This window comes from Centruroides vittatus, unplaced genomic scaffold (genome assembly GCF_030686945.1).
Source record: "Centruroides vittatus isolate TY-2023 unplaced genomic scaffold, ASM3068694v2 contig_301, whole genome shotgun sequence".
Lineage (NCBI taxonomy): Eukaryota > Metazoa > Arthropoda > Arachnida > Scorpiones > Buthidae > Centruroides > Centruroides vittatus.
Window position 1 is genome coordinate 4,200,895 of NW_027121927.1, and position 24,183 is coordinate 4,225,077.

At 29.6% G+C, this 24,183-nt stretch overlaps 1 protein-coding gene across 2 annotated transcripts in view; it reads left to right on the plus strand.

Moving 5' to 3' along the window:
• Positions 1-1,874: 1,874 nt before the first annotated feature.
• The window catches only part of LOC136972786 (zinc finger C3H1 domain-containing protein-like), a 92,945-nt gene continuing 70,636 nt past the window's right edge, over positions 1,875-24,183 (plus strand). Inside the window, exons 1-5 of one of the 2 annotated variants that reach the window (XM_067267430.1) lie at positions 1,875-2,591; positions 12,828-13,081; positions 15,788-15,931; positions 16,483-16,570; positions 22,519-22,595. In XM_067267430.1, coding sequence (XP_067123531.1) covers positions 2,153-2,591; positions 12,828-13,081; positions 15,788-15,931; positions 16,483-16,570; positions 22,519-22,595 — 1,002 coding nt within the window. In that variant the 5' untranslated portion in view covers positions 1,875-2,152. Of the gene's footprint in view, positions 2,592-12,827; positions 13,082-15,787; positions 15,936-16,482; positions 16,571-22,518; positions 22,596-24,183 lie in introns of both variants that reach the window. The other variant, XM_067267431.1, reaches the window with a different exon arrangement.

The following is a 24,183-nucleotide window of genomic DNA, read 5'->3' on the forward strand; positions in this document are numbered from 1 at the left end:
AATAATGGGACTTACAGAAAACAAAAGTCATCCATACTTTTTAATCACTATTGAATTCATGTATATTTGTCACTAGATTTAATTTTTGTTTTTAATATACTACGTCACAATTATGCATCAAATAGAATTGCCAACTTTTTTATACAAAAGAAGAGGACATTGCACAGACATTGTACAATGAAAAACATTTAGAACAAAATAGTTTATTATAAAAACTTGTTGATTAACTATAAATTATACATTAAATAACAGGGTTTTAAACTGAATGTTAGAATTACTGTATTACCAACTGTTGTACAGTACACGCAACCATAGGCGTAGCTAGGGGGCGGTGGGGGCGGCCCGAGTGTCACCCCTACACGTTCACCCGTGTAGGGGTGACACTCGGTAGGCCTGTATCTAAAGAAAAAAACAAAAAAAGTCAACGTCTCGCCTTCCATGACAGTTTCTTTGCTATGAGGAGACGACGCGAGAGCTCGCACCAGCTGAAAATCTCACTGTGATTTATTCTATAAATCTAACCTCATACGTCATCTGCCAGTAATATTTTAGAGACAATAAAGTAAAATTAAACAGACAGAAACGATTTAAATTGTAACCAAAAGAAGGACACTATTGACAAAAGCAAGACGGGAGCAAGACAGTTCAATGGAGGAAGTTGGAAACCCTAACATTAAATAAGCAATTTCTTCAATAACTGTATTGCTTAATCTTATAGAAACTCGAGAAAAAGAAACAACATAATAAGAAACTTACATTTACGAGAGATCCGAAGTCGGATCAATTCCGACTCGAGACCGCTCGTTGAATTATTATTTTCATCAAAAGTCGAATAAATCTTGATGGATTATATTAATTAAGTATCTGATAAAACTATAATTATCAATAAATAATAAATTATCTAAATTATGATATACTAGCAAACAGTGGTGTAGCGTGGGTGTCAGCCGCCCAGGGCGGAGGAAAATTCGCCGCCCCCTTATTTAGGTATCTCAATTTAAAAGACTAAAATAAACAGTAATTCTATAGAACTTTTCGGCAAAAACAATCATCATTATTGTATATTGTACAAGTGTATTGTATTATTAATATTTATTTTAAAATTTTGCCGCCCCCACTACGCTAAGCCACAGCTAGCAAATGAGCCTGGCGTTGCTCGGGCAAACGATTAAGTTATTACTATCAAAAACAAAAAATCGCATCTAAAAATAGTACAGTAGAAGCCGTTCTTCAGGTTAAGGCTTAATCCTTTTTCCTCTCCCCGCGGGGGGATTTCGAAAAATCCCTTCTTAGCGTGCATTTTTATGACGTATTCTAACTGTGTGCCAAATTTTCTGTGTACCATGGTAACTGTGTCAGGACATGTAATTTTATATATATAGATAATCTCATATTCAAGAAGATATACTGTATATATTTTTTTAACTCTCCGCCCTGTGGACACTAAGAGGCCGTCTTTTAGCAAACCCATTATGGATTCGGTTAGGCCCACGACAGGGCGGCCGGGTGACGGCCGGACGGCCGAGCGGTAAAGGTGACAGCCTACCGCTCTGGGGGACCCGGGATCGAATCCGAACGGGTCGAATAATCCCCAGGAATTTTTCGGGGGGTGGTCCGTTCGGATATGTCGGGCCCCGTCCCTCACCACCCGGTCGCCCCATTGTGGGCCTGGCCGAACCCATAATGGGCCTACTAAAAGAGGCCCTCTTAGTGCCTACGCGGAAAGAGTTAAAAAAAAAAAAAAAAGGCGGCCGGGTGGTGAAGGACGGTGCCCGACATATCCAGATGGACCAAATCACAGAAGATAATTACAAAAGAGAAAGATGAAAAATTTAACATTAACTAAAAATCATATTAATTTTATATTTTATTAAATAAATAAATCAAATCAAATATCTATAAATAAAATTATATTTTACAATTCGTAGTAAAATTAAAAAACTGGATGGCAACACTTCACAGCAAACAGTTTTCATTTTGTAGCGAGATTAGGTTCGATGGAATGTTGATGATATTTCGCCATAAGTTGAGTCATTTAAATAGAGTGACGTTATTATCGTTAAAATTAACGATTTCGAACGACCAAAAAGGATAATGTGAAAGTAAAGGGACGTTTCTTGCATATATAACTCCAATAAATATAATTGAAAAAATGGAAAATTCCCAAAGCAAGAAGGAAGAAAGCGAATTGGAAGAAGGTGAAATAAGTGAAGATCAAGATGAGAAATGTAAAAATTCTCCTCTATCTGCCGTTAATGATCAAGGAGATTCTTCAAATAAAAAGGTCGAATCGAATTCATTTGTAAATAAACCACCTTTTGGACCAAAAAGACCCCAATATTTAGTAAAACAAGGTTATCGCAATAGAAATCAGTTCTTTGGATTTAAAAATGTACCCAGTTTTTATGGTTCGAGAGATTCTTGTAGTAGGTTTAATGCCGTGACTGGTAATTTACAGCCTGTTATTAGACGTCCTTACTTCGCCAATAACAGGATTAGATTTAAACATATGCCTAGAAATTATCCGTCAATACCTTACTTAAATAAGAGAAGATTGCCAAAATTTTGTGACATGCGTGGACATGCTAGTAGTATCCTTTTTGTATAAAATGCTAGATTGATATCGGTTTAATTTCATTGATATAAAGTATTCAAAAAAATTATATGAGTAATTATGCTAGTAACTTTATAAAAGGTAAGTGAGGAGTTGTGTAAAGATTTTACTATTTTAATGTACGAATTAGCAAGATTTTCTCTTTCAGATTACTATTGGTACTGCGCTAAAGTTTGTCATTCAAATAAATTGAAGGAATTGTGGCCCTAAGAATGGTCTTTCATATTTGTCTTCAAAACTAGCTTCCTGTCATGATGAATGATTTATAAAACTTAATGAAAATTTAAAATAAACAAAAATTGGAACAAGATCCTAAAAACTTTAAAATTAATGTTTTTTATAAAGGTTAGGAAAAAATACTTGATTAAATTTACCAATGGTGGACAAAATGGCGGCTCATCTCTGATTCCAGCAAATAGAAGAAAGCAGTGGGGATGCACGTTCTAACCTAACCTATTCTAATAATTTGGTTGGTAATAATTATGGTAATTTATTAGAATAGGTTAGGTTAAGTTAGGTTAGGTTAGAATGTGCGTCCCCACTGTTTGCTGGAATCAGAGACGAGGCGCCATTTTGTCCACCATAGGTAAATTTAACCAAATACTTATATGTATATTGTGGGATGGATGAGAAATTTCCAGAGGTGCATATAGGTCCAATCCTTTATATTTTTAGGCACTGATCTTTATATTTCCTGCACTGCTTGAACAAGACCCATCTGCCCATGGATATGTATTATCAGTATAAGGTCATTGCTTGCTTTAATGTATACAGTTGACACTACATGGTACACTACAGCAAAATTTAATTGTTTACTAAATGAATATAGCATTCAGATTATAATAATCTTGCTAAGAGCATTGACAGGAATATTTGAAAAACTAAGAGTTAATTTTGGATGTATTTGGTCTTGGAATTGCATTACTGGTAATCAGTTAAAAATTCATATGTAAATAAACTGGTAATTTGATATAAAAAATATCAATAAATTTGGTAAAAATTAAGGCATAAAGCCAAATATTTACTTGTATGCACTTTTATATACATTTACATTTTTATACATTAAAGATAGAAGCATCAAATGTTTTTATTTAAACTGTGAAAGTAATAATGTCATTTATCTTTTAAATTATTAAAAATATTTCTTCACAGTTCTTTTCAATTTTTAATGTATTGTATTACAGCACTGTGCTGGGCAGTTTGGCAAGTTGTTTGTTTACCCATAATTTGTAGAGTGAAATAGTGAGTTTTAGTTTACAAAATAGATGTGGATACTTGCACTGGCAACTTTTTAATCTTGGCAACTAAAAAATGAAAAAATGCTTTATTTTTTAGATAACAAAATTGTTGCTTTTCAGAACAGATCAAAAGGAATTCAATTGGACATTGTGCACTAGTGATTGTTTTGTTGCAAACTCACTAATAAGTGAACAATCCTAAACAATCCTAGTGTGCTAATTTTTGTATTTAGAGTCAAAATTTAAAAATTGCTAGTAATTTACTAGTAATAAGTCCTTATTTTTGGCCAAACTAAAAGGGAAAGGAAAAATTTTGGAGCAGACTGTCTTGTGGACTTGCATATCTATAGTTTCATTTGATTTTAAGTTTATATATGGATGTTCTACAACTGTAACAGGATTAGTTTCAAGCAGAGAGAAAAATCTTATAAAAAGTCTACAAAACCCTTGTATCTCCAGTTGTAAATTTATTATTAGTGACTAACGTTTTCAATCTTAAACAGATCATCTTCAGACAATAGATGTAATAGAGGCTTTGAATACATTGGCACTACTAGACACTCACTCCATAAGCATCTACAGGAACACAGATATGACATTAAGCAAAAAAAGCTAACTATTGCCCTCGCCATGTTTGCCTGTGAACAGAATGTGGAAGTAGACTTCAAGAATGCATGTATTATCAAACAATGCCACAACATAGAATATATCTGAATCCTTGAGGCCCTGGAAATTCACAAATCAGTAATAAGAGGAAATAACATCAACTTTAAAGAATGGCCTCTGTCTAAAGCATGGCAATATTTATGTGAAAAACAATTACCCCCAAATTGACGATAAACATGGATTATAAATATTGATTATAAATATGCTTTAATTTTAAATAATAATTTTATTTTAATTTTTTGTTAATTTTAAAAAATTGTTGCTGATGTTTCTTTTTTTATTTTTATTTTATATCTAATTACATTATGTATTTGTTTATTGGTTGTTCCAAGTTTTTAACCTAGTATGTTCTATTTTTGTTGTGTATTCAAACCTGACAATGATCTGTTTCAGATCGAAAACGTTAGTCACTAATAATAATAAATTTTACAATTGAAGATACAAAGGTTTTGTAGATTTTTTTATTTATTAGACCCAGTTCCTTTATATTGCCATAGAATTATTGAGAAAAATCTTTTGTGACTTGATCAAACGGTTGTTGCTTTTGATTGCAGTTAGATTGATGCTTTATTTTTATGAATGAACTTTTCTTGTTTTGTAGAATTTTTGTTTTTTGAAAAGTGAGTTTGATATTTTATGTGAAGCTATTTTTGCCATTACTGCTAAGTGACATAAATAGAATAAATAGAATGATCCAAAAATAATGCTACAGAATAAAGTGAAAAACAAATGTAAAATATAGTCTAATAGAGAAGTGTTTATTTTATTATTTGAATCAACCTAGATAAAAATAAGTAATTTAAGCAGCCACAGATCCAGAAGAACCCAAAGAGGAGCTAATTCAAAAATTACGAGCAATTATTTATGACATTGTCAAAATGCCAGGCTGTAATTTTTAATTTATTTAATTTAAAATATATGCTCTCCACCTCAAATTAGTAGTCTTGCCCCTTCACACCATACTACTACTGCTAACAATAGTGTTATGCCGGTCATCTATCTAACTCCTTTCAGGGAAAAATGTTTTAATTGAAATAATATGACTTCTAGTGCAAACTGGAAGTTTGTATATAGTTAATTGGAGCATCCTGCCCCTATGCTTTCCACATCTGGTCTCGACTTTCATCAATCTAACTCCGAGATTAAGGAAGGACAGACAGCTGATGGATGACAATGGGAATTTATAGGTCTACAATTTTTTCAAATTGCTTCCCAAAAAATCTTTGAATATTTAATAAGAATCTTTCATTAACATGTGCAAGACAGCTGCATTACAAATGGTCCAATAAACCATATTTGCTGTTATAAATTGTATTGAAATTCAAACAAATCTTATTTTTGGTCAGTTAAAAGTGCTTAAGCCTCTATTGCAGTGGTTCTCAAAAAGGGTGCCACAAGGGTGCCGCAAAATTTTTAAATAATTAAATTAAAATTACTTAAAATAATTGAATTAAAGTATTAAATTAAGTAAATAAATAAAACAATTATAAAAAATGAATATTGTTTTTTTTACTAATTTTGTTACGTCGCCACTTGTCTCAGTGACTCGGTAATTGGCGACACATAAATGGCAGAAAAAAATACGAACTAGTTACTACTTGTCTGTTCTTTTGTTCCTGCAGCGAGTAGAAGTGCAATATAAATGCGTTGAATGCAGTAAGTAGTTGTTTTTATTATTGCTATATGTTCAGACAATAACGCAAAAACATCATATACAAATATTTTTCTTTTTTACAGCAAGAAAAAATAAATTATTAACTTGTAATTAAATTTTATAATAAAATATTGAAGTTAATTATGTCGTTCAATATCATGAATAATTTTTTCATTAAAAAAAGAAAACGTGAAGATTCTAATGATCAAGAAGTGGTTATTGGTAGCAAAGCTAAGGAATCAATTAGCACTAGTAAACCATCAAAAATTGAGAGCTCTATTAGTGAAGATTTGACTATTTTTAACATTGAGCAACAAACAAGCACTATTGAAACAAAAGAAACAGAAACAATAAGTTTTTGTATGCATTAAAGTTGCATTAAAAAAGAACGTAAAAACTCGCGTATATCAAGACAGTTACCTAAAAATGGGATTTACCTGGTGTGGTGATAAATTAATTCCCAGACCAAAATGTATTGTGTGTGGTTTGGTTTTATCAAATGAAGCTATGGTTCCCAGTAAACTATTGCGACACTTCTCCACAAAACATGATCACTTGTGTAAGAAACCTCTTGAATATTTCAAAGATCTGATGAAATTACAAGAAAAACAAAGTAAAAGTTTTGTAAAAAAATATACAATTGCTGACCGTGTTCGAGAAGCCAGTTATTTAGTCGTAGAAATAATCGCGAGAGAAATGAAGCCTCATACTATTGGCGAAACTTTGATTCGCCCGGCCTATACAGCAATTGTGAGAACAATTTTTGGTGATGAAGCAGAAGAAGAAATAAAAAAGGTTCCTTTGTCAAATGACACTATGAGTAGACATATTAGTGATCTATCAGTTGATGTTGAAAAATCAGTTATAAATAAAATAATCGAATCAAAATTATTTAGTTTGCAGTTGGATGAGTCAACTGATATCGGTGGTAAAGCACACTTGCTTGCTTTCACTCGATTTATTGAAGAAGATGAAATTTTGGAAGAATTTTTATGCTGCAAGGAATTTGAAAAAACTACAACGGGAAAAGATGTTCTTGATATCATAAACACATATTTTAATACAAATGGTCTATCTTGGAAATCTTGCGTGGGTGTATGCATGCACAGATGGCGCCCCTTCAATGATTGGAACAATAAAAGGATTTGTTTCATACGCTAAAAAGGAAAACGAAAACATTGTAACAACTCACTGCTTCATTCATCGTGAATCATTGGTAGCAAAGACAATAGGCCCTGAACTCAAAAGAGTTAGAAGAAATCATTAAAATGGTTAATCATATTAAAGCTAGACCATTAAAATTGCATATATTTGCAAAACTATGTGAAGAGATGCAATCTCATCATCATAACCTGCTTCTTCATACTGATATGAGATGGCTTTCGAAAGGTTGCATATTAAATTGTGTTTTTGAACTTAAAAGAAATATTAATATTTTTTCAACATGAAAACAAACCAGAATTTTGTGTATTATTACAAAATGATTCTTGGTGTTCCAAACTAGCTTATTTAACAGACATATTTGATCACCTGAACAAGTTAAACTCAAGCATGCAAGGTAGAAATAAAAATATTTTAACATCTGTAGATAAAATTAAAGCTTTTAAAGATAAAATCAAAATGTGGAAGATAAAAGTAAATGCAAATAATGTAGAAATGTTTATTCAAGTTGCCAAAGGAAAATATAACAATACAGATTTGCAAAAACTTATTTACAGTCATTTAACGTCGTTAGAAGAAAAAATTAACCATTATTTCCCTGACATATCAGTTGATCTGTATGACTGGATTCGAAATCCTTTTGTAGAGACAACATTAGAAATAAGTAAGTTCAGTCTTGCAGAAGCCGAAGAATTAATTAATATACGTAACAATCATACGTTAAGATTGAAGCATTCAGAAATGAGTCTGAATTCATTTTGGATAACAATTATGAAGGAGTATCCAAATATAGGATTCAAAGCACTTAATATTTTATTGCAGTTTTACACATCATATCTCTGTGAAGTGGGATTCTCTACACTCGTAAATATTAAAACAAAGAAGAGAGAAAGACTAAAGGCCCTTGAAAATGAGATGGGGGTATGTCTTTCAAAAACACGACCTAATATCAAGGAAATATGCAAACACCATCAGGTGCATACTTCACATTAAGTTCACATTTTATCACCAGATACCTTTATAATAATAACTTTTGTTTTGAATGTTTTTGTGTTGTTTGGAAATAAACTTACTTTACTTTAAAAAACTTTTACTTTTTTCAAAGACTTCTCATCCTTCATATCTTTACTAACCGTAAAAAAGCAAAAATAAAATAAATAAATAAATAAAATAATAGGGTGCCATGAATTTTGTTTAATAATTTCAGTGTGCCACCAGACAAAAAAGTTTGAGAAACACTGCTCTATTGGATCTCTTTGACTGAAAGTTTTGTAATGTTAGTTTAAAAGCTTAAATATTAAGTGAAAATGTAAGAAATATACTTGCCAGAAATTGAAAATGTGAAAACTTATAAGAGTAACAAGTATTTTATTGCTTTATTAATTACCGAATTAATTAATATGGTTTTATATTGGTAATAGATAAGTTCTGAAAGCAGTTTAATGGGAAAATATCCCAGTTTCAAAAGCATTATTCTTTGGAGATATTTATCAAATGATCAATGATTTGAATCTCTTCACTCTTTTTATGTCTTAGTCTTTTGAAATATTACTGATACACAATTTTCAATTTGATAAGTTATTCCAGTCAGTCTTCTGTTTATTATATCAGTTTCCTCCTCCTCCTCCTGTTGTTTCAACATTATTAGTCCAACTTTCTGTAGGGATCACATTTTTTTAGATTTTATTTTGTTTTATAACCAGGTGCTTGTTTTTTTGCTTGTACTGGTGATGATGATGACTGACTGATAACATAAAGAGTAATAAGTAAATAAGACTCCCAATTAGGATGAATTCTGGTTATATTGACTGTGACATCAAAACACTTGTTAACTTGTTATACAGTTTTTACAATTTGTTTTAACTTGAATATTTATTTATTTATAATTATTATTATTGTATTATTAATTAATAATAATTTGTTTTTGTAATTAGTAACAACAGCTAGTATATAATTGAAGTAAGAAATGACTACAATTTAAAGTACTATACTGTGAGCAAATGAGTAATGTTTTACATTTCAAGCATTAGTTAAGACTGATAATTCTAAGTTTCTTGTAAATTATCAGCCATATGTTAAAGCAGATACTGTAGTTCAAAAAGATGATAATTATAACTAAAACTCTTCTTATAAGTGAAGTTTTAAAAGTTTAATTTGTTTGGGACTTGCTGATTCTGAAAACATTAGATGATGTAACAATATCTTAATTATAATAAGCAAATTCAACTGAAAAAATGATGCATTCAGTCCATCCTCAGTTCTTGAAATATCAGACTAAATATACTAGGCCGAACAAATAGAATTAAATAACAATTATAAATATATTAATTTTTAAGGATAAGAAAAATATTAATAAAAGTTTCCAAAGAGCTTTCATTTTCTTTAAAAATATAATGTAATCCACAAAATTATTTTAAACACAGTATTTTATATATTCTGATTTTAAGAAATAACCAACTAACCAGCCAGTCATGTTGTACAGCTTAATGACTTTGATCACTGTTGTTCATGCATTTATTATTATTTTCCAAGTTTTCAGTAAAATGCTATTGAAATGAAGATTTCTATAAATAAATTTCTATAAATAAATTAAATAAATTTAGAAATTTATTTATTGTTACATTATTGCTGTATTAGATCTACATATACAGGTATACCTCAAGTTATGTCGCTCTTGAGTTACGTTGTTCCCAATTATATGTTTTGTCAAAAAAGTATATGAAAAAATAAAAATCAAGTTTAAGTCAGCTTATTCGACTTTAAATCAGTCCGCCACAAACATTGAAGTCGTAATATGTGCTTTTAACGCTTTTCTAGAAAAGCGTTAAAAGCACATAAAATCATATTAAAATATGTATATTTACATTAAATGTTAATATAATCATCATAAATCCTAGAGAACAAAACATGGAAACATCTGTGTTTCTGTGTTGTCGTCTTATTTAGCAGTCTTTAAGTGTTCATTATTGGTGTTTCCTCCATTATTGGCGTTTACTTACGATGTAAGTTGAAACTACACAAGTAAATTCGGCAAGTAAATTGTTTTTCGACTTACGTCGCCTCTCCTGGAACCAATTACTGATGTAAGACGAGGTATATCTGTATTAGCAGGCCCCATTATGATAGAAATCTGCCACTAATGGACCAAATCTTTCATCTACAATCTGTACCATATTTGGAGTGTATATTTACCAGTATTTTGAGTGATATTTGCCACAGTTTATTGTTAAGTGACTTAGTTGATATACTATTATAATACTAGGGAGATTGTTGTGTGTAGATACAGGGTGAGTCAGAAATTCCTTGCATGCTTTTCATTCCAAAAGTGCTAAAGCTATATCAATCTTCAGTACTTGTGGAATGAAAAATGTGCAAGAGACTTTTGACTCACCCTGTATATGTATATATAAATTATCTATAGAAGAATGAAGAAAGATTTTGTAACTTTGTGAATAAATATACAAGTTTAGCTGAAACTGGAGAATATAATTAAAAATTTAAAAAATTTAAAAAATGTTGTAGTATAAATAATACTTTGAAGCTGCAGGCTACAATCAATATGACACATCTGTTATATGTAAAATTATAAATTATATAAAACTATAATCTAACAATATAAAAATATGTAATTACAATAAGACCTAGATTAACACTGCCTTGACTGCTCGATTGCTCGATATATCAAATGCTGATTTGATATAATGCAGTCTGCTCGAAGCATTAAAAAGTGTTCAAAATTTATGCTGATTCAAATTAACGCGGCAGTTGATTGATTCATATATAATATGATTATTCCCATACATGAACCAATCAGCAAAAGGTGACAATTCGTCGTAGTGCTATACTTTCCTTAAATCTGTTTGTTTGGTGCAATTTTGGAAAAAAATATAACATTATGTATGCCACATGCAATATCGACTTCGCTTGGCAAGAATTAACTGATAAATGCACGAATGGAGTGTCGAAGAAGTTATAGCTGGAGGTATCCAAGAATTCTCAAACGAGAAGAGCCTCTCACTTTATTGTTAAGTTGACCTAATCGATACAGCAGGACTAGGAGATGTAGACGAGCAAGATATTGAAGAGTTACTGCAGATTTCTGGTGAGAGCCTTACCAATGACGATTTTTAAGAACTGGCAGAATAAGGAATTCATGTAGAACTGAAAAATAGTGATTCTGAAAATGAAAAACCCAAAGAATTTCTCTACAGATTTCTTTAGTAAAAGTTTGGTAATGATAACTGAAATTGTTGATCAAATTGTAGTGAATGATCCAGGTTTAGAAAGGAGTGCAAAAGCAAGACGAGGCATTTTGGATGTGATCTCCTGCTACTGACATTTGCTTAAGGAAAGAAAAAGAAAGCGACAAATGAAACTACATGACTTTATCACAAAAAACAAGAATTTCAGAAGAGCCAAGACCTTTGTCACAAAAAATGAACTTTACATTTCTGTGCATATATTTGTGTGTTATTTAGCATATATTATGCAAATTAATATAAAAATAACTTAAAATTAAAGTAAAATCTGTTTATTTTTGGTCACGTGTTTCCCTTTCCCTATGTACTCTGTGTTAAAATGACCTTGTTTAACGCTGTTTCGTTTAGCACTTTGTCGTCTAGGAACGTATTCCCCGCGTTAAACGGAGTCTTACTGTATAATTTTAGCATTATCTTATTCTTAAAATCAAAACAATACAAAAATTTTTAATAAATATTTTGCAATATTTTATATCTTTTTATCTTATAATTTAGTAACAGTCACACCAATTCATGCTTTATTGGAGCACAAGAAAATTTAAGTAATTCCTAGTAATGTTTTTTTCATTTCTCTTCAAGACTCATTTGATATGAACTCTACTCAAGTGTCAACTGCTGCTCACAATTTAAATTAAGTTTTTGAATGTACTATGAAGAATTGGATATTAAAATTGGCATAAAATTCAAGTTTATAAAATTCTGTAAAATGTTTTAATTATGTCTTATTATTTAAGCACCTATTTTTACATTTTAATTAAGTTTTCCTTATGTTTTCTATGTTTTGGCATTTTGTTTTTCAAATATACTTTTTAATAGACTGTATTTATATATTTATTATTTGCTAGTAATATAAATCAAGCATACCAGCATATCATCATCAATTGATATAAGATTTTAATAAATGAATGCCATGTTCATTTAGTTTTTTAAAGTTAGTTTTTTAACTATTTATTTTTGTACGTTGATGAGGGATAAAGTATTTAAAATATATTTTCTACTATATCACACCAAGTTTTATTCTGAACTTTTAATGTGTAAAATAATTTAAAATAAACAGAAATATGAAGATAACATGGTTTATTTGATTAATGTACTAACTGACTGGATCAGTAGTTATTGATGATAAAAATGTATGATTTCTCATTTAGGATTTTTTCTAGGTAGAAGATGAATTTTAAACTTTTTCTAGCATCTTAATAATTTAGTGAATCTAAATATTTCTTAACATTTGACAGATGCAAAAGTGAAAAACTTTTCTCAAAATTCTGAGACAGATGTGAGTTTTGAAGAATTATTAGAACAATACAGGCAAATTAAATTCCTTTTAAAGGATTTGAATGAGGAAGAGGAAAAACGATTAGATGAAAATAAAGTAGACGAAAAATACTTCAAATATACAGATGGAGAAAGTGGTAACAAAGAAAATCGTCGTAAAAGAAAGTTATCAGTCTCAAGTAAAAGATGTAAACAGTCAGTTGATCATTCTGTGGTAAGTAGTGATGTAGTTGTGATTTTGATATGAACTTTAAGATATCTGGAATTATAAAATTAAAATTTTTAACGGAAATTATTTTATTGCTTTAAACTTATTGTTAATGTATTATTGTTTTCTGCTATTTTAACATAATTAATTTTATAGGACAATTATAATTTAATTTAAATGCTTACCTTTGTTACTGTTAATCTCGAAAATCATTTTAATTTATAATTTGGGAAAATTTGTTCTGAGAATTAATTTTATCACTTTCATCGTACCTTACATTTCAAGTCTGCGAAGCCTTACTTTAAATCAGCAAATTCACATGTTTAATTAAAATGCAATACAATACATAACAGGTAATGTGTAATAATACAATTTATATTATTAACTTGCAATCATTATCTTTTTTTTTTTTTTTTACGGGATTGCATGCATAAGGCAACAATTTTCTGCTGAATTTTCATGTGTAATTGATGTTCCTCAAATTTGACCATTTGATAATAATGTATATTCTCTTCACATGCCAAATTTCAACATCATATGTAGTTTGAGATTTTGTTTACTTGTTTACAGAACAGTGTCTTTTCAAGCGCTTACCATAGAGACCCCTTGAAAGCTTGGGCTAGTGTGTTTTGGTGAAAGTTTTATTTCTAGCTTAACCCATTCATACTAGTTTGGGCTAGTGTGAAATAGGTTCAGCTGAATATGAATGACAGGAGGGATGTATTTTTTAGAAGGACCAGAAATGATTTTTCTGTATATTTTTGGGCACAAAATAAATCACAAAAACATTTAAATTATTGAAGATCATAGTGCCCCAGTTTTCTTATGGAGACAAGTGTTCAAGATTATAGTGACTTGCAGATTGTCATGTTGTTACATTATGCATAGCTGATAAACATTCATGATGTGATTACTACTTGTAGCAATAGTGAGACCTTCATGATATCAGGTCAAATTTATTTGTTTATTTATTTATCAGCTTCAAAAATGAAGTCAGACTGGAAAATTGCCATGTATGCATGCAATCTTGTGAAGAAAATGAATGTGATTGCATGTGCATGATGATAAATTCTGCAATGGTTTTCTGAAGGTCTTATAAGCAGAAAAAATTTTTAGACCAAAATTTTTACACAGATGAATAGCATGTGGCATGAAGATATCATGAAAATACAGCTAAGTTAGTTTGATTAAAGAGGCCCATGAAAAAAACTGGTAGATATGGAAAATTGTTGCTATTGCATGTAATCATGGGTTAATAGACTTGATGAATATAATTTTAATATAATTAAATTTTATGTCTGGCATTTATTACATCAGACTTAAAATTTGATTAAAAAAAATTAAAAAGATAGTTTTTTGAAGTATTGTGTGTTAAATCTATAAATTATTGTAAAAGAAAGGACTAAGAGAGAAAAAATACAGAATTGAATGATAGAAGGATTGTTTAAAATTAAGTAAAATGATTTTGATAAAAAAAAAAGATACAAAGCTTTCTTTTTTAGAAAGTGAGATAATCATAAAATATGAACTCAAAATTCATTTCAGCAATACAGATGAAAAAGCTCTTTCCAATTCCATATTAGAATTGCAAATTCTAATGTGGAATTGGAATTTACAGATTGCTATTCCAATCTGTAAATGGTTTTAGGGCATCATTTATATTAGATATTAAATTGAAAAACAGTATCATGAAGTTGTTTTATATTATGCTTTATATTTCAATCACTTGATATTCATGTAAAAATTAATGTGATATTTATTATGCTCTACAGTAATGTCCTTAGCCAGGTTTTCTGTATTATCTACTCACAGATCTTTATCTTTTACTATGCTGGGAATATGGACATAACAAAATTTTTCAAAAAATAGGTTAGCAAGCTTTCTAAGGATTTTTATTTTGTTATTAATTCTATCTAACAATCTTTTTTCAAATACTCCTTATATGAAGTATGGTTTTTTTTATCCGTTCTGTTACCGTTCCTGTTTAGATTGATTAAGACACTATTATAATTTGAAAGTTTGTTTGAATTAGAAGTCCTCCAAGAAATATTTCCCCGAAAATTTACAAAGTACAGCAATGACAAATAAATTTAAATAGTATTATTTATCATTTTTTTAAAATAATTTTGATTGCATTACAAAACAATTTGTGATTTCCCCCCCAGTTTATTAAGAGAGAAATTTAATAAATATATATTTTGGATTATACATGGATTTACATGGATTATACAGGATTTGTTAATGAATAGTAAATAAATAAATACTTTTTTCCAAAGCCATGTAGATTTATGGTTGTGGATTAATAACAGAATAAACTGCTTTAATTTGATAAAACATTTTGGCAATTATGAAAAAACATATAACTGTTAATTAGAAAAAATAACTAATTAAAAAGTTAGAGAAACCAATAGCATATGTTCATAGTAAGTCAAATGCTGTTTTTTTAAATTTTATACTGTGTGCTATACTGTAATGGACATGAAGGTCAGGGAATTTGTACAAAGTTGGTCAGGGGAAGTCAGAAAAAGTCATAGAATTTTTAAAGAAAATTTGAGTAGAAACCATGTTTATGAATTTGAAAAATGATATAATTTAGCAATTAAGTTTAACAAACAAAAAAATAATGGATAAAGTATTAGATTTTATTTATTAAAAACAGATTTTATGATATGTATTTCTCTGTTAATACTGTATTCTGTTGATTTTATTAAGGATAAAGGCAAATCAATAAAAAGAAGATACAGTGATTCTTCTGAAAAATATGCTGTTTCCTGTGAGAATCAAAGCAATACAAAAACATTAAGTGACAAAGAAACCAGCCAAGAAATGTGTATTAAAGAAAATAATAATGAGGAAGTGAGTTTTGTTTAATATTTTCTGAATTAGTAAAAATATATAATTTTTAATTTTATTTTGAAACTAATTTTTTAAATATAAATTGTAAGTGTTGTTTTATAATGTTTTTCTCTAATAAGACAGAAAATAAAATTTTTATTTTTTAATTTTATCTATTTATTTTTGTATTAAAATAAATTAAAACTTTATTTTTTCTATTTTGTATTATTTTAGATTCAGTATTTTTCAATTATTTTATTATTTGTGTGTGTAATTTTGTCTCACTAAATTAGATTTGAAAATTTTGAAAAAAATATTTTGTTTTAGAAATCTGTATACTCTAAGCAAAGAAATTTTCTGTTTTTTAATTTCAAAATTAGCAATAATTAACTCAAAAAATGATAAAGTGAAATTAAAATATTTTCAGATTTTAATTTCACTTTATCATTTCTTCACTAAAGAAATTTAACAGTTAGAAATCAGATTTTAATCATTCTTTAACTATTAATTGAATTTATGTAGAACTATGAATAAACTGATTCAGAATGAACATAATTTTTTTTAATTTTTAGGATGAAGATTTACTGGAACTAAGGAAACAAGCATTAGCAACTTTAACGAAACAAACAAATTTGAAAGCACTTGAAAATAGTCCAGAAGGTTGTTATTCTTTTTTATATTTAAAGCTTATGTTTATTCTCTTTATTGACCTATAAAGACCTATATATATATTATTTGTATTAAAACATTCTGAATTTTGAGATTGTCCAATTTGTAATTCTATCTGAATACAAATTATATATCATATGTAAATAACTAAATTCATTGAATTGATGCTTATTATTTTTGTATCTTATTCACATCTATATTTTTCAACTATTCATTTTGAAAAAAATTTGAACAGCAGCTTTTCAAAATACCATAATTATAGTGTCATTTTATGTTCATGATTTGAATTTTGCTGTTTTTATTCTGTACTGTTCTAAATGAAATGACAAGGCATATGTCATCTTTGAGCATCAGTTGAAAATTAATTTTATTGAAGAATTATTTTGACAATTATGAGATAAAAGAACTAAATTAAATATACTTGCCCATTTAGTGACCATAAACAGAGTTAAAAATGAATGAAAAATGTACTATCAAAATTATTTCAACATTTGATTGATTCTGCATATTTTGGAAATGCACCTGCATATGTATTAAAATTGGATGCTTTAGAGTATAATCATACATTTATTTGGGAATAAATGATGTATTTCAGATTAATATACTGTATGGGGTCAATTACATTGGATGTGTTTACTAGCTACGGGTGCTGTCATGCAAACTCAGAAAAGAGTAGACAAGTTTACACACACACACACACACACAGTGAGTATCAATTACACTGGGCTAATAAATTTGGTAGCAAGATACATAGTATTTCAGGTTGCCAGTAGTGGTGTAATTCTGCTATGAATAGTGATTTTTAGCCTGTTTAATTGGCATAATGGCAATAGAGCAAAATTAATCCAAAAGTGACAATATTCTTAATGAAAATAATTATTTTATGTACATTTTGAATTTTAGCCCAAAATATAGCAATCAAAGAAAAGAAATCTTTGGTAATGACTTTAATTTTGTCTGTTGGCAGCTTTGATGCTCTTTTTGTGATGTTAGGTGCTGACTTGTTGACACACAAAATGTCAAGAAAGTGGAACTGTAATAATAGTTTTTTAGTCATTTATAAACAATATTTACTATTATGGAATACAAAACATCCTAATTATGTAAATGTGAAAGTAAAAGATTTAGACATCATCTACTTGCTGTGTTACTCACTGCACTTGATCATAGAATAAGTTTCCTAGTTAAACTTGCAAGTATTAAGAAAAGTAGCCTGGTCTTCAACTTCACTCACTCAGATAAATTATAAGTAGTTTACTAGCTGAAGTAATTACATTGATCAAGTTTAATAGCAGAAAGTAAATTCATTGGTGAGTGGCTACTAAACTTGTCCAATGTAATTGAGCACTTTGGAATTGAATTTGTGAATTTTCTACATGGAATAGTGAGTTTGATGACATTAATAACATTTTTATATATGATACTGCAAGCCATTTTATTATCCCGAAATATATTGTAAGTTAAATAATTAGATGTGGGATACCAACAGTATCACTAGACAAAAGAAGCATTGGAACACTGTAAATTATTGATGAACTGAAAAATTTCATTGAACAGATTCCAGTTATTATAATCTGTGCTTTGTATTTCTTTATTGTGTATTTCTTTATTGAAGTGGAAAATATTGTTGGGACATCTGTTAGTACATTTATCTGTTGCACTCATTAGACTCAAATTAAACAGTGTTTGGATTGGCATCTTATCTACTGTTCTTAGATAATAGTGCTAAATGAAAGTGATAGGAATTTCAGTAGTTTACACATTAGTTTGGTAATTGATGAGAGAACTTTATAGGAATGTATCATTTCAACTGTCAACTTTAATGTTGGTTCTGTAATGGTTTGAGATTGTTTTAGATAGTTGAAACATTTTCAAATCAATTGAATAGCCAACTTGGTTGTTGTATCTGGAAGCATGAAATCTAAGATCTCTCTAGATATCTTTAACTACTACTTGCTCCTTTTGCTGTGTTTTTTATTTCAACATAACCATGCTTCAAGCTATTTTGCACATTGTACACAACACTGTTTTTTTGAAAATAAGAATGAAATACTAGATTGTTCAACTCTTATTCAAAATTATGAAACAATATATGAATCAGATATCGATCAAAGTGTCTTTCCTCCAAATCAGTTTTGATAATAGCTTTTGCATGGGAATTAGAAGAAATATACTGTTTAAGGTTATATATGGTACCTGAATTCAGAATACAAGTACAAGTGAGTGTTCTAATGAAAAATATGCAGAAGGATTACTGTTAACATTTCACCCAGAAGTGGCTGTAGTATATGTGAAGGGACCCAAAAATAATGGGAAAAAATTCAGAATAAAATCATGTATTTATTTTAACAACTTCATATTTTAATCTCCTTCAAAATACTCTCCGCTAGCCTCAATACACTTGTCCAAATGTTTCTTTCATTGTTCAAAACACCTAGAAAATTCCTCTTCTGAAATGCCTCTTAGCACCTCTGCCATTAGACACTTTCCTTCGAGTTCTCTCTTCATCCTGGGGAACAAAAAGAAATTGCAAGGTGCGAGATCAGGTGAATAGGGGGTGGGAAGAGTGTCATGCCATTTTTTGTCAAAAACTACTGCACAGTGAATGTCATGTGAGTGGGCGTGTTGTCATTGGAAAAACCAATTCCCGTTCACGACAAGTCCCTTCTTTTCCTTCTCACAGTATCATAAAGTTTTCTGAGGACTTCCAGATAACAAAATTGATTGACTGTATGGCCTGGATGGACGAATTTGAAATGAACACTTGCTTTCATATCAAAAAACAGATTAACATGGTTTTCACAATCAACTTTACTTGGTTTGCTTTTTTGGGGAGAGGCGATCCTGATGTTTTCCACTGGCTGTATTGACATTTGGTTTCTGGATTGTAATCATAACACCATGATTCATTGCCAGTTATCACCTTAGAAAACAAGTCTGGATCATTTTCCAAATGTTCTTTTAAAGCCTGCCAAGTTATTGCCTTTCTGATTGGTGATCAACAGGTGTGGAACAAACTTTGCAGAAATGCTTCGCATGCTAAGTTCTTGTGACAAAATTTGCTGAATTGAACTCCATGAAAACTCAGACAAATCAACGAGTTCATCAGTGGTTTGTGATGATCTTCGTTGATGAGATTGCAAATTTTCTCAGCATTTTCATCAGTTTGAACATTGGCCCAAATCTGGGTTGATCTTTAAGAGAGATTTCTCCTTTTTGTGAAAGCAAGAAAACACTCTTAAATCCTTTTCTTACTCATAGTATTTTGTTTATAAGAATGTTGAATCATTTCAATTGTTTCCAATCCAATTCACAAAATTTCACAGCAGTGCATTGCTCTTTAAAATCTGATGTTTTTAATGAAAACGAAAAACAACTCTCACAAAAAACATTGCTACGGGCCAACAAGTATTGACACGCTGATGTCGCTTTACATACTGATCCTGGAAGATTCCGTCTACTGACATCTAGTGGTGGGTACACATACTATGAACCTTCCACCCTCCACAAAATTATTCCTATTATTTTTGGGTCCCCACCTATACTAGATATCAAAATTGACGTGTTTGTTGAATATATAACATAAGTAGGTTTTCAAATACTTTTGGTAATGTAATGTAATTATTTAATATCTTTTGAATTTAGAATTTGATGGTGATTGTGAATTGAGTCTTAATTTAATGGAAACTCTATAAATTAAGATCTTTTAAAAATATTTTATCTTAATATTTTTGCTTTGATATTTATTGTTTTATATGTTACAGTCAAAACCCGTTTTTAGTTAGAACACGTTTTAACTAGTTGAAACTAGTTTATACTGGATGTCTTTGTTAAAACCCGTTTTGTCTAGTTAAAATAAGTTTTAACTCAAATTCATTTTTGACTAGCAGTAAATTCTAGTTTTAACTAGACAAAACCCATTTTGTCTAGTTAATTTACTGCTGTACATGTTTTGATTTTAGATAAAAGTTTTTAGCTACATAAATATGTTTGGGGGAAATAAATAAAGTTATGTATAGTGATTCGGGGATGATGCCTAACATTTTGCTTATGAAGGAAATTATAACGATAATTTGGGTTTTGGAGGCCTTTAACGAAAATATCATATTATTGAGCCGTGTTTTTTTAAATAAAACTTTGGAGTATATCAAAAATAATTGTATATTGTGTTTGCAATGATGACTTTTTTACTGTGGCATTTTAGGCATCTCACCCCAAGTATCCGGGTGAGATGCCAAATGCCATTAGGGTAAGATAACAAATATAATTGCATAAAATTAATTTTTGAATATCTTAAGCAAATTTAATTTATTGCATATGTAGTACAAAGTACTTCACAGTAAGTATAACAGCGCAGTATAAGTATTGTTAAGTTTCCACCCATTCTAATGTGCTCTATAGCTAGCTGAAAGCTCTTTTCAGTCCAAAAACCTTTTTGAGAAGTCCTTATCTAATTTCAATACATATCCTGCAATGAAATGAGAAAACAAAAATTTATTAAAAATAGGCATATTGGAATTCAATTAACAAAAAATAGGCATGTTACCCCAAAAAAAATGTGGCATCTTTCCCATTTGTCGGGGTAAGATGCCTAGTGGAGTCACGTGTTCTAGCGTGTCCGATCGGGATCGGCGGTAGCTCACAATGGAAACTTTTACACAATAGAACCTTAACTACATCACACATTAATTATTTTTTGCAATTTTTAATAAATTCTATTTTAACTTTTAGTTTTAAAATGATTCTAGAAACATTTCACAACAAAAACTTCATTCTTATCTTGCTTTTATTCTTCTCAGATGTAGAAAATGAGGTAACGATAGCCAACTACAGCTTTCCTCATTCAATATTGGCCCAACAATTCATCATACAAACACATGACAATATCTGACGTCACCGTTTGAAAATATCAAAAAGTAGGCATCTTCCCCCGCTTACCATCTTACCCCGAATCACTCTATATGTTGCAGTCAAAACCAGTTTTTAGTTAGGATGCATTTTAACTAGTTGAAACTAGTTTATGCTGGATGTCTTTGTTAAAACCCGTTTTGTGTAGTTAAAACTAGAATTTACTGCTAGTCAAAAATGAATTTGAGTTAAAACTTGTTTTAACTAGACAAAACGGGTTTTAACAAAAACATCCAGTATAAACTAGTTTCAACTAGTTAAAATGCGTTCTAACTAAAAACGGGTTTTGACTAACATATATACTATATACTTACTAGACATCAAAATTTGTTAAAAAGAATTTTGTTTGATATGCTAACAAATATATTTATGATAAATTAATAAGCAGCTTATTTTGAGTAAATTATTATATTTAAAATAAGCCATTTAACTTATTATAATATCCTGATATGACTTTTTTAATTTTTAATGATAGTTTATCCATTTATATAACTAAAATCTTTTTGTTGTTAAAAAATGAAATTTATTCCAGATAGTTCTAATGAAAAAATTTTTAATATAAGAATGAAGTTATTTGATATAATGATAAGAAATCAGGTCCTAATCAAATAATTACACCAGATCAATTTTCCAGGCTACAATTTGGCTAATTAAGTATATAAATATTATGAAATTTTGACTAAAGGTAGGTGATTAAGTTGCTTACTTTAAGTAACTATTTGAGTACTGGCCAAACAGTGGGCTGACTGGGGTTGACTACATGTCTCTAAGGCAATCAGCTGTCTTTAAGCTTTTACTTTGGCGTGACATGTATATAATCATATAAGAAACTAGGCCTAAATCATAAACTCTTCAAACATACCCCAATAATAAATCTGACTTAATTGTTTGATTAGTGACATTTGATATTTAATAACTTTTATAAATATTTAATAAATTATTAATATTTTATTTTTTTAAAAGTTAAAATAATTTTTTCCATAAGCAACTAATTGTCACATTTGATTTTTATTCATATGTTTTTAATATAGGTTATGAAAATTCTGAAATAAATAAAAATGAAAATCCTATTATTGATGCTCATGTAGATTTAGAATTGCCTTTTCAGGTAATATATTTTATAAATTAAACATTCATTTAAGATATAATAGTCCACTCATTTTTAAAAGATAATGTTAAATTTATTAAATACCTATTATTCACTTTATTTCATAAACATTGTAAGGTAATTTATAAAATTAATAATTTTAAATAGTGATATTGTGAATATCATTTATTTCTGATACTTTGTCATCATGGTTATAAAAAAAACAAAAATTAGGTGTCATGTGTCATTGATGTCTTTGAATTATTGTTCAGTTTCAAATAATACAATGCTACCATAAACAGAAAAATCATTTTTACAACTCTAATGCTTTTAACCTACTTTATAGACCATTATCAGACAGTTCTTAATATTGAAACAGTGTTGATAACACAAAAGCACCAGTGGCCAAAATTTACAAAAAGATTGTTCTCAAGCTAGTCAAGGCTTCTGCTAAACTGAACTTTTTCTTGCAGTGTAGAACCAATGGAGTTTTTTAAAAATAATTGTGAGATAAGCTGGAGGCTAAAGGGGGTACCCTATTTACCACTTAATCAGCACGGGTTGTTGGAACCTGACCTCGGTGTTGTTGGATGGCTAAAACTTGTTAGGAGGGCAAATATCGAGTAGGAAGTGCATTGGGTAAGCCAGTAGGTGTCCATTGGTCAAATAATAGACAGTGACAGGTTAACATAACAAAAATAAAATTTTATTATATAACTACACTATGATATATACAATTCTTCTAGTGAGACTAATTTCTACTGAATATGCAATTAGATGTGGTTACATATACTCCTATTGAGTGAAATAATAAAAAGTTCTATTTAGCTTGCGAGGCATGTGCTTGACCTATTGACCTAATACTGATGCTAAGCTCGCAGAGAGAGAGTTTACAGCAATCTACTTATACCTCAATGTGGGAGTAAAGAGTCGATATGGTGAGCATTGTCTGTATGGAAGAGTCATAACCATTGAGTGTCTTCTCAGACAAAGTCTTTTTGGACTGTATTGGGTCCGCTTCATGGAACCTCAAATTGGCACTATGATACGTAACTTCTGGGATAGATCGCCTCTCAGTTGTGATGGCGATGATCGTTCAGTTATGGAAGCTATGGAAGTCCTAGATGTTTTCTACTGTCTTCTTGGACAAGATTGGGATGGGAGACCAAAATGGACACAAGCTCAAATACAACTTCCTTTTTCGATCGCCAAGCTTTCGGTGGCTGTTGCTTTTATACAATTGTCGTGGGAAATGAGCCATGTGATTGTCCATTGTTGACAATGACGATGCACCTTTGACGACTAAGTGTCAACTTTTCCACTTGATTGTTGATACAAAAAGGTGACATCTGACCAGATACTCTGCAAGGCAAGTTTTTCCTATTGGGGATGTTTACATTTCGAAAAAACTGGTTTAACATTCATTTAAAATCTGCAGCCTCACATAATGTTCTTATAGTCTATACTTTCATAATTTTTAAATAATGATAGAATATTCTGTGATTTGATTTTTAAAAAATTTCTGATGTATAAAGTATGCTGAAAATGTTAACAATGTAAAAATTGCTTTGCTATCTATGCTAATATTTTAGTATTTAAAAATAAAGCA